The sequence below is a fragment of the Tachyglossus aculeatus genome, chromosome 11, assembly GCF_015852505.1.
Source record: "Tachyglossus aculeatus isolate mTacAcu1 chromosome 11, mTacAcu1.pri, whole genome shotgun sequence".
In the NCBI taxonomy this organism is placed as follows: domain Eukaryota; kingdom Metazoa; phylum Chordata; class Mammalia; order Monotremata; family Tachyglossidae; genus Tachyglossus; species Tachyglossus aculeatus.
The window spans coordinates 38,713,806-38,725,830 of NC_052076.1; the positions used below are offsets into that span (position 1 = coordinate 38,713,806).

Below are 12,025 nucleotides of genomic sequence, written 5' to 3' on the forward strand. Positions count from 1 at the left end.
CTAAAAAAGCCATCAGTTTTTTTCCACTCTCCCTAGTCATCAACATACTTCAAATTCATCAGCAGGCATAAATGAGGTCAAGCATTATTTGAAAAAGTTCCCAACCTACCCTTCCTCAAATCATTAGCTTGGTTATAGCCAAAGAAGATGCAAATCTCCCTCAGATGTAGAGATTCTATGTTTAAGATTTTCCACATTGGCCTTTGCGGTCCAATGGTTATGGTCTAAGTATCTCTCTGGGCTTGGCTTCCTAAAACATCTTACGTAAAGTTCCCACGTATTGTTGAATTCCTGAATTCAAATTCAATTTTTAAAGACACACTTAACAGAGGTAGTTGAAGGACAAAGTTTTTATTTAGTTTCAGAATGCCTTTTGCCCTCAAAGAATTATAAAAGGACACTAGGGCAATCTAATATGATAGCAGAGCAAAAATTTCCTGTTTAAACACAATTCCAGACCAGTATAAAACCCAAGCCCTTGTAAAGAATGGTAATGGTTTGCAACTAATGACATTCACATGTTACCCGTGGTCTGTAGGCGACCGTAAGGAATCTATTAGGCAGTTATGGGACACATGGCCAAGGCAATTCCATTTGTTCAGAAAGTCCCTGAATCATTGTTCGCTCTGTTGAACCTTTTCCCACCTAACCGGGCCCCTGCCTAGGAGTGGGTATGTTCGGGGGGTGGATGAGAATCTCGGTGTGCCTCTGCCCTGTGACAGTTTCACTTCCTCAGGGGACTCGTCTCATACAACCTCAGGGTTGGACCAGAATCCAGGGGTCTCTGGCCCCTAAATGCTCTCTGTCCAAGAAGACTAGGGGCACACAGAGGTGGAAAGGCGGAAAGGCACAGTCTCCATCTCTTCCCACAGGCCCAGGGAACAGTTGGAGGAAGTTGAGGGGCTGTGGGGGCAGGCCACATCTTGGGAACCAAGATGGAGAGTGAGGTTTCACTGGAGAGACAGGGAAAGGGGTAGACATAAAGATCTCTCCCCCAGCTAGGCTGGAAATCCCACACTGGGGGAGACTCTGAACCCCAGCAGCATCACAGGCTATGGTGGTGGGGACAGGGGTGAGGTGGTTATAGGGAACGAGTGGAGCCTGTCAAAACGGCATAGGGCATTATTAAAACCTCGAAATTCTTGATTAAAAATGGCAATACAAATTGGCGATCAACTTATCTGGGTTAATTTTCAAGGGAAACAAAAAGTCTACAGTTAGTTTTGTATTCTAAACTGTTCTGGCTTAAAAATTCAGACCAATGGCAGGGGCAGTATCAGTTATGATGCCGGGAGAGTTGTCTTGAGAGAGTTATGGGAACTTAGGGGAGAAGGCAAGTAGGTGAGCAGCGACCACCCCCACCTAAGGTCTCCCACGCTCTCTCTCACTAGACCTCAAGAGACCAGGAAGGATGGTACTTGGAGATTCTGTTAAGTACCATCCTTGCTGTGCTGATACGGAGGACGAACACGTCTCACCCTCTAGACTGTGAGCTCGTTATGAGCAGGGACTGTCCTCTTCCAAGTGCTTAGTACAGTGCTCTGCACGCAGAAAGCGCTCAATATGACTGAACATAAGAAGTCAAGGGCAATAAAGCCAAAAAAAGTTAGCTCCTGGTTTTTTTTTTTTCTAAACTCAAATCACTCCCTTTCCCAACTCTCCTAAAAGGCTTTAGGCAGCGACCACACCCTCTTAATAGCTAGAGGCCTAGAAGGCCAAACCACAACTAAAATCTGCTCAGTAAAGGATGTATAACATCCATCATTCACCTGTTTCAGGAACAGCATATTTCCATATTACAAACTTACATGACCAATAATTGCATAACAAGATCAAATTAACAATGGTTCCAAAACGGGCGTCTGAACTGCTTGAAACTTCAGTGAGTTCATTTGATTTTAATCTTGGGGTTTTAAAAACGTCTTCTTGGCTTTAGATGGCCCCAGGTTTCCATTTTCATCAAGTTTTCCACGGTCTCTTTTTTTGGCAAATTTTTTCTTGATTGTTCCTACTAATGTTTCATACCTAAAGAGGATAAATCAAATCAACACTTACTGTTATTGGTAACCCAGAATTGCCTAAAGCATTAAAAACTAAGACTGAGCTTCATGTGCTCCCCAAGAGAGGAAACTGTACTGCTGAATAGTACACAAACATGCCTGCCTATACCCCTAATCTATATAACCCATTTTTCCTCTTTCTTCTTCTATCAGCAAATGATTTTGTCAGTCTCTCCCCACAATACTATAAGCTATTTGAGGGCAGGGATAATGTCTTTTAAGTCTGCTGTACTCTCCCAAGTGCTTAGTACACAAAAACACCTAAAAAATACTACTGATTGATTAGTTGACATTTGATAAATATCTTCCAAGTGAGAAGTGCCAGCCCAATTATCCCAAATAATGGGGGATGAATTTCAGTTGGATTAAACTACAACCTGAGTAAATCAACAGGATATGCACAGAGATTTTATACAAATCAACAGGATTTGTATAAAATCAACAGGATATTCAGATATTTTATACAAATTTTTTCTTCAATTTCTAATAAAATTGTTTCCCCTGAAAATGTGTTACAATTACTTAATTCACATTTACATTTTGGCCAGGGTTTTCTCCTTTACAGCACATTCTTGGCATCTAAGCCCTGCCACTGCTCTGAAAGGGTTTCCCAGGTCCTGGCCACCATCATCGTTGGTATTTATTGAGTGCTTACTCAATGCACAGCACTGTACTGAGCACTTGAGAGAGTACGACAGTGTTGCCCGACACTTTCCCTGCCCAAGACGAGCTTACAGTCTAGAGGGGGAGAAAGATATTAACATAAAAAATTTATGGTATGTAATTTAAAGATATATTCATTAAGCGCTGTGGGGTTGAGGGTGGGACAAATATCGAATGCACCTACAAAGAGAGATGCAGCAGCGTGGCTCAGTGGAAAGAGCCCGGGCTTGAGAGTCAGAGGTCATGGGTTCGAATCCCACTTGTCAGCTGTGTGACCTTGGGCAAGCCACTTGACTTCTCCTAGCCTCAGTTCCCTCATCTGTAAAATGGGGATGAAGACTGTGAGCCCCACGTGGGACAACCTGATCACCTTGTATCCCCCTGCACTTAGAACAGTGCTTTGCACATAGTAGGTGCTTAACAAATGCCATCATCATTATTATTATTATGAAGGAGAGGAAGGGGAGGAGGGAAAGAGACTGAGAGACACAGAGGAAAACAGTCGGGAACACAACCCCTACTTTTTCTAAGCAAGACTGATCCACTTCCCATTCACTGCGTCTACCAACTCTGTTATATAGTACTCTCACAAGTGCTTAGTATAGTGCTTTGCACACAGAACGTGCTCAAAAATACGACTGACTGAGTCTCTGTATTTCTTGGTTTAGGAGTGCCTCCCACTGAAAAGGGAGGGAGACCTGATTTAACTGATTTTCACACATTGTAGATGTACAACCTATCACGTAATGCTTCATATGCTGAAAACAGAAAGAAGAAAATGTCCCTCACCTAGTAAACACATTCTATGCACGCACACTGCCTGGACTAAAATAGCCACATCGATCATTTCACCATCAGCAAGCAGTATTTTCCCTTTGAGGAAGGCAAGCTGGCTGGCAAAAAAAAGTAGTGGAACAAAGGCATTTCTGGCATTCTTTACAAAACGACAAAAAAGTCGCCGTTACCTTCTGGCCATTTCTTCATCTGACACATCAACCTCCATTTCTACATCCTCAATTTTTTCCTCTTTTTTCTTCGGATTCATTAGGATCATTAACTTCTGAAACAGGAAGAGTTGAGCTTAGACTTGAACAGAGGAATCTAAGTGAGCCTTGCAGATACCCACCGTGAGCCTTAATGGAGTCAGGGGTGTGAAGCAGTGAGAAAATGTGCTTTTTACCAGCAGCCCCACCCTGGCTCCCAGAAATCTTTCATCTTGTCCAACTGCTGTCCAGGGACCAGGGAGCTACTTGATAAACCTGCTTTCCGCTTCCGCTTAGGGGCTCCCATTTAGCGCTTAGAACAGTGCTTTGCGCAACGTAAGCGCTTAACAAATGCCATCATTATTATTATTTAGCACACAAACTCAAGCCCTGATACCACCTATGCTTTTAGCATCCCCTTTACTCTAGCTGAGGATGATGTTCTTTCATTCAAGTGTATGATCATCCAGCCTAGAATTTAATTCTTTCAAGCCCGCCTATCTTGTCAAGATCTAAGAATAAAGCAGACTACCATGGAACATTACCTCTTCTACGCAAATACTTCTCAAAGGAGTGCGGAAAAGTTACAGCTTCAATGTCCAGGTGTAAACTTAGTGATCCTGTGAGTCGTTCTTGCAAAATGAAAGTTATTGACTGTGATCCAGGGATCTCAATAAAATCCTCATGTCCCACTGAAATCCTGGAGTGGCCCTTGAAGGCTAGGGCAGTCAGGGACACACAGGACTACATGGGTCACCCGGTTTCACTATAAGTTGAACTGAACTTTGTTGAAAACGTAAAAAGCTTCTGAATATTCTTCTCCCAACTCCTGCAGCGCTTCCGTCCCGTGCAAATAAATACTTTTTGTCGGAACGACACCACAGAAAGGGGGTGGGGGAGATTCCTAAATTTCTGGGAGAAATGTCACCTCCTACTCCTGCTAGACCGTCTGCCCCGAGTCACTGCCACCCCAACGGAGGTGAAACAAAGCAATCCCAGCGCGGTGCCCCTCACTGCAAACGCTGCTTCCTTTAACAGGGGGCTATCAGAAAACATGTTGTTTTTCACACAAATGATCCCTCAACTATGAGTTAAGAGTTAAAATCAACAACTCTCCTCAGTTCTGTAAGAATCTATGTTTTCGGTGACTGCAGAATGAGGGGATGTTCTCCTGACAGAGAAAGCCTGTTTGGAGGCAGCGGCAACACGGCATCAGAGGAGATGGCTGTGCGCAACTGCGCGGCTTTGGATGCGGCGAGGCCTGGCGTCTGAGATTTTCTTCACGCGGAGGGCCTGTGAGAACGGAGCCTCACGGGGTACTGAAGAGCTGGAGGTAGCGTGAGAAGCAGCGTAGCTTAGTGGAAACAGCACGGGCCTGGGACTCAGAGAACCTGGCTCTGCCCCGTGTCCGCTGTGTGACCCCGGGCAAGTCACTTAACTTCTCTGTGCTTCAATGACCTCATTTGTAAAATGGGAACTAAATCCTTCATCCTCCTACTTAGAATGCGAGCCCCACGTGGGACAGACTGTGTCTGACCTGATTAACTTGTATCTACCTCAGAGCTTAGAACAGTGTGTGGCACGTAGTAAGCACTTAACAGGTACTATAATTAGCTTAATGAGTACTATGATTAAGTATATTTGAAAATTTTACCTCTACTTCTGGATTAAATCCATTAAATGACATTCTTCCATAGAGAAGATCTTCACACACCTTAAAACTCTGCTCCTCTATTATGAAACTCCTAAGGGGGAATACCAATAAAGACAGCAAATGTCATTTGCAAATCAAAACCAGACTGGGTAATTTCCATTCACACTCAACCTCCTACTGGTCTGAAAAGCCTGGCCTGTGACCTTTGGCTAGTCACTTAACTTTTCCTCATCTGTTAAATGGGTATTCAATACCTGTTCTCCCTCCTACTCAGACTGTGAACCCCATGTGGGACAGGAATGGGGCCTGACCTGATTACCCTGTATCTACCCCAGCACTAAGCAAATACGATTATTATTCTTATAACAGTATATATGGCTGTATTTCTGGAAGTAGAATGAAGAAAAACCTTTCCCGCTGCCCCATTTCCACACAGGTTTGCTGTGGGCAGGGAACATGCCTACCAACTACGTTGTAATGTAGTTAATGTAGTTCCTTTAACAGGGGACTATCAGAAAACATGAAACCTTTCCCGCTGCCCCATTTCCACACAGGTTTGCTGCGGGCAGGGAACATGCCTACCAATGTAATGTAGTTACTGTAGTTCCTTTAACAGGGGACTATCAGAAAACATGTTGTTTTTCACACAAATGATCCCTCATCCATGAGTTAGAGTTAAAATCAACAAATCTCCATTTAAAGCACACTCAGTTCTGTAAGAATCCATGTTACACTACATGTCTTGGACAGACGGGTGGACCAAGGTCTTAGTACAGTGCTCTGCATATGGTAAACGCTCAATATGACAGATTGATCGGTGGTGCCCCAACCAACCCTCTAGGTTCAGGCTGGCCTCCGGCAGAGAATCATCTCTCTGAAATGAGAGATGACCGGGGTCACTGCTGGTTTCTCTTTGGGGCTTTAAAAAGAGCAAAGGAACCGTTCAGAATATCCAGGATTCTTCTCACTCTCGCAGGCTGGTCCCACTGTCACTTGGGCCCACTCCTGTCTTCCCAGCTTGTCTAGTCCTAAGACTATTTATTAACTGCTTACAGTACGCAAAGCACTGTACTAAGCACTGGGAGAAAATTCAGAAGTGGGAATTAAACATGGCCTCTATCCCTCCTGGGGGTTCTCTCCCACGGAGGAGGGGCTATTTCCAGCTGTCCCAGTTTGACTGAGAATCTCCTCTAGCCTCCAATCCTCCACTCCCTGTTCTGGAATTTCCTCCCAAATGCCGGTGCTTTTCCCACCACAGCGCACTACTTCCTCCTCAAATGCCTCCCTTACGTGGGGCGCCTGTGCAAATTCTGAGGGCCGATTCAGGTGGGCCTTTCAACGGTTTCCAAACTTTCTGCCAAGTGCATTTAAAGGACGGAAAAGTCACTATTTGTACCCCTGAAAACTAACCAAATTCAGTTTCTTTCCTCCTTAAAACAAACAAAAAAACCAGAGCATCACAAATGTGATATTTTGACGAACTTACTCTTTCTCCTTCAATTCTGGTAAATCCAAATACCAGTGCTCCTCACTGATTATCTTCTTCTCTTCCTCCTCGAGCTGTTTTTTGGTTTCTGAGTCCAATCCCCTTTGCATAAACTGAAAAAAAAAAAGTTTTTGTACTGGTAAGCTTTTAGTTGAATATTTTCCAGGCAGTACAATGTTGTGTCCTATTAATGGCTACTTTTCAAGTCTGTCTAGAGAAATCTAGGGATACTACACCCTTGCCTGCATATGCCTTGTTCGGACGCCCTTGCTGTTTTTCAGCTCTGGCCTGTCTAGTTGTGTGGAACTGTGAGCCCACAGTTGGGTAGGAAGCGTCTCTATAGGTTGCCAACTTGTAGTTCCCAAGTGCTTAGTACAGTGCTCTGCACACAGTAAGCGCTCAATACGATTGATTAATTAAGAGCTTAATAAATGCTATAATTAAATTAAATTAAAATTAAATTAATAAGGGTATTTAAGCGCTAACTTTGTGCCAGGAACTGTATTAAGTGCTAGGGTGGACACAAGCAAATCTAGTTGGCCCCAGCCCCTTGTCACTTGTGGAGCTTCCGGTCTCAATCCCCATTTTCCAGATGAGGTGACTGAGGCCCAGAGAAGTGAGGTCACTTAACAGACAAATGGCGAAGACGGGATGAGAACCCATGAAACTTCTTACTCCCAGGCCCCTTGCCCCTCTCCATCCCCCCAGCCTTACCTCCTTCCCTTCCCCACAGCACCTGTATATATGTAGGTACATATTTATTACTCTATTTATTGATTTTACTTGTACATATTCTATTTATTTTACTTTGTTGGTACGTTTGGTTTTGTTGTCTGTCTCTCCCTTCTAGACTGTGAGCCCGCTGTTGGGTAGGGACCGTCTCTATATGGTGCCAACTTGGACTTCCCAAGCACTCAGTCCAGTGCTCTGCACACAGTAAGAGCTCAATCAATCAATCAATCGTATTTATTGAGTGCTTACTATGTGCAGAGCACTGTACTAAGCGCTTGGGAAGTACAAATTGGCAACATATAGAGACAGTCCCTACCCAACAGTGGGCTCACAGTCTAAAAGGGGGAGACAGAGAACAAAACCAAACATACTAACAAAATAAAATAAATAGGATAGATATGTACAAGTAAAATAAATAGAGTAATAAATACGTACAAACGTATATACATATATACAGGTGCTGTGGGGAAGGGAAGGAGGTAAGATGGGGGGATGGAGGGGGGGACGAGGGGGAGAGGAAGGAAGGGGCTCAGTCTGGGAAGGCCTCCTGGAGGAGGTGAGCTCTCAGTAGGGCCTTGAAGGGAGGAAGAGAGCTAGCTTGGCGGATGGGCAGAGGGAGGGCATTCCAGGCCTGGGGGAGGACGTGGGCTGGGGGTCGATGGCGGGACAGGTGAGAACGAGGTACGGTGAGGAGATTAGCAGTGGAGGGTGCGGGCTGGGCTGGAGAAGGAGAGAAGGGAGGTGAGGTAGGAGGGGGCGAGGGGATGGACAGCCGGGAAGCCCAGGGTGAGGAGTTTCTGCCTGATGCGCAGATTGATTGGTAGCCACTGGAGATTTTTGAGGAGGGGAGTAATATGCCCAGAGCATTTCTGGACAAAGATAATCCGGGCAGCAGCGTGAAGTATGGATTGAAGTGGGGAGAGACACGAGGATGGGAGATCAGAGAGAAGGCTGGTGCAGTAGTCCAGACGGGATAGGATGACAGCTTGAACGAACAGGGTAGCAGTTTGGATGGAGAGGAAAGGGCGGATCTTGGCAATGTTGCGGAGCTGAGACCGGCAGGTTTTGGTGACGGCTTGGATGTGAGGGGTGAATGAGAGAGCGGGGTCGAGGATGACACCAAGGTTGCGGGCTTGTGAGACGGGAAGGATGGTAGTGCCGTCAACAGAGATGGGAAAGTCAGGGAGAGGGCAGGGTTTGGGAGGGAAGGCAAGGAGTTCAGTCTTCGATGTGTTGAGCTTTAGGTGGCGGGCAGACATCCAGATGGAGATGTCCTGAAGGCAGGAGGAGATGCCAGCCTGGAGGGAGGGGGAGAGAGCAGGGGCAGAGATGTAGATCTGGGTGTCATCAGCGTAGAGATGATAGTTGAAGCCATGGGAGCGAATGAGGTCACCAAGGGAGTGCGTGTAGATTGAGAACAGAAGGGGACCAAGCACTGAACCTTGGGGAACCCCCACAGTAAGGGGATGGGAGGGGGAGGAGGAGCCCGCAAAAGAGACTGAGAATGAACGACCGGAGAGATAAGAGGAGAACCAGGAGAGGACGGAGTCTGTGAAGCCAAGGTCAGATAGCGTGTTGAGGAGAAGGGGGTGGGCCACAGTGTCGAAGGCAGCTGAGAAGTCGAGGAGGATTAGGACAGAGTATGAGCTGTTGGATTTGGCAAGAAATACGACTGACTGATTGATTGTAAGCGCTTATTAATTAAGTATTAATAATATTGATACTTAATATTAAGTATTAATATTAATCATTTTAAATGCCCAATAAATACAAAGCACTTAACCAATGCCATTATTATTATTATTATCATTAATAATAATAAATAAATGCTCAATAACTACAACGCGCTTAACCAATGCCATTATTATCATTAATAATATGAAATGCTCAGTAAATACACAGCGCTTAACCAATGCCATTATTATTATTATTATCATTAATAATAATAAATAAATGCTCAATAACTACAACGCGCTTGACCAATGCCATTATTATCATTAATAATAATATTCATAATATGAAAAGCTCAATAAATACAAAGCGCTTAACCAATACCATTATTATTATTATCATTAATAATAATAAATGAATGCTCAATAACTACAACGCGTTTGACCAATGCCATTATCATTAATAATAATGTTAATGATATGAAATGTTCAATAAATACAAAGCGCTTAACCAATACCATTATTATTATTATCATTAATAATAAATAAATGCTCAATAACTACAACGCGCTTGACCAATGCCATTATTATCATTAATAATAATATTAATAATATGAAATGCTCAATAACTACAAAGCGCTTAACCAATGCCATTATTATCATCATTAATAATAACAAATAAATGCTCAACAACTACAACACGCTTGACCAATGCCATTATTATCATTAATAATAATATTGATAATATGAAATGCTCAATAAATACAAAGCGCTTAACCAATGCCATTATTATTTCATTATCATTAATAATAATAAATAAATGCTCAATAACTACAATGTGCTTGACTAATACCATTATTATCATTAATAATAATATTGATAATGTGAAATGCTCACTAAATACAAAGCGCTTGACCAATGCCATTATTATTATTATTATCATGAATAATAATAAATAAATGCTCAATAACTACAACGCGCTTGACCAATACCATTATTATCATTAATAATAATATTGATAATGTGAAATGCTCACTAAATACAAAGCGCTTGACCAATGCCATTATTATTATCATTAATAATAATAAATCAAAGCTCAATAACTACAACGCGCTTAACCAATGCCATTATTATCATTAATAATAATATTAATAATATGAAATGCTCAATAAATACAAAGCGCTTAACCAATGCCATTATTATCATTATCATTAATAATAATAAATAAATGCTCAACAACTACAACGCACTTACCAATGCCATTATTATCATTAATAATAATATTAATAATATGAAATGCTCAGTAAATACAAAGCGCTTAACCAATGCCATGATTATTATTATTATCATTAATAATAATAAATAAATGCTCAATAACTACAACGCGCTTGACCAATGCCATTATTATCATTAATAATAATATTAATAATATGAAATGCTCAATAAATACAAAGCACTTAACCAATACCATTATTATTATTATCATTAATAACAATAAATGCTCAATAACTACAACGCGCTTGACCAATGCCATTATTATCATTAATAATAATATTCATAATATGAAATGCTCAATATATACAAAGCGCTTAATCAATACCATTATTATTATTATCATTAATAACAATAAATAAATGCTCAATAACTACAACGCGCTTGACCAATGCCATTATTAGCATTAATAATAATGTTAATGATATGAAATGCTCAATAAATACAAAGCGCTTAACCAATACCATTATTATTATTATCATTGATAATAATAAATAAATGCTCAATCACTACAACGCGCTTGACCAATGCCATTATTATCATTAATAATAATGTTAATGATATGAAATGCTCAATAAATACAAAGCGCTTAACCAATGCCATTATTATTATTATTATCATTAATAACAATAAGTAAATGCTCAATAACTACAACGCGCTTGACCAATACCATTATTATTATTAATAATAATATTGATAATGTGAAATGCTCACTAAATACAAAGCGCTTAACCAATGCCATTATTATTATCATTACCATTAATAATAATAAATAAATGCTCAATAACTACAACGCGCTTGACCAATGCCATTATTCTCATTAATAATAATATTGATAATATGAAATGCTCACTAAATACAAAGCGCTTAACCAATACCATTATTATCATTAATAATAATAAATAAATGCTCAATAACTACAACGCGCTTGACCAATGCCATTATAATCATTAATAATAATATTGATAATATGAAATGCTCAATGAATACAAAGCGCTTAACCAATGCCATTATTATTATTATTATCATTAATAATAATAAATAAATGCTCAACAAATACAAAGCGCTTAACCAATGGCATCATTATTATTATTATTATTATTATTATTCTCCATGCCCCCCCCCGTCCCCCCCAGGCGTTCCCCTCACCTTCATGCGCAGGAGGTTCTTGGACAGTTTGCTCTTTCGCTCGGCCGCCATGGCGCCCCGTCCCCCTCGCCTCAGCCGCCGCCGCTCTGTGACGTCATCCCCCGGCGACGCCGCCGCTCCGCGACGTCATCCCCCGGCGCCGCGGCTGAGGGCCCCTCCCCGCCGCCGCTCTGTGACGTCATCACGTCGTTGCAGTCCATGAATTCATTCATCCATTCAGTCAATCAATCCTATTTAGTGAGCATTTATTAGTAGTAGTAGCAATTATAATTCAGTCGCATTTATTGAGCGCTTCCTGTGTGCGGAGCACTGTACTAAGCGCTTGGAAAGTCCAAGTCGGCAACATACAGAGACTC

The 12,025-nt window shown here is 41.9% G+C and overlaps 1 protein-coding gene across 1 annotated transcript; it reads right to left on the bottom strand.

Moving 5' to 3' along the window:
* Positions 1 to 335: 335 nt before the first annotated feature.
* MPHOSPH6 (M-phase phosphoprotein 6) lies at positions 336 to 11,749 on the bottom strand. Its single transcript, XM_038754727.1, has 5 exons — positions 11,670 to 11,749; positions 6,847 to 6,959; positions 5,361 to 5,451; positions 3,689 to 3,783; positions 336 to 2,025 (listed from the first exon to the last, which is right to left on the bottom strand). The coding sequence occupies exons 1-5, from the start codon at positions 11,718 to 11,720 to the stop codon at positions 1,899 to 1,901; spliced, it is 477 nt and encodes a 158-aa protein (XP_038610655.1). The 5' UTR covers positions 11,721 to 11,749; the 3' UTR covers positions 336 to 1,898.
* Positions 11,750 to 12,025: the final 276 nt, after the last annotated feature.

Bases quoted from the DNA above. Each gene is read 5' to 3' on its own strand.
- MPHOSPH6 (XM_038754727.1), bottom strand. From the start codon at position 11,720: ATGGCGGCCGAGCGAAAGAGCAAACTGTCCAAGAACCTCCTGCGCATG. The intron at 5,452-6,846 runs GTAAGTTCGTCA...ATTCCCCCTTAG, and splicing joins CCAGAATTGAAGGAGAAAGA to GAGTTTCATAATAGAGGAGC. The intron at 3,784-5,360 runs GTAAAATTTTCA...TTCCTGTTTCAG, and splicing joins GATTTAATCCAGAAGTAGAG to AAGTTAATGATCCTAATGAA.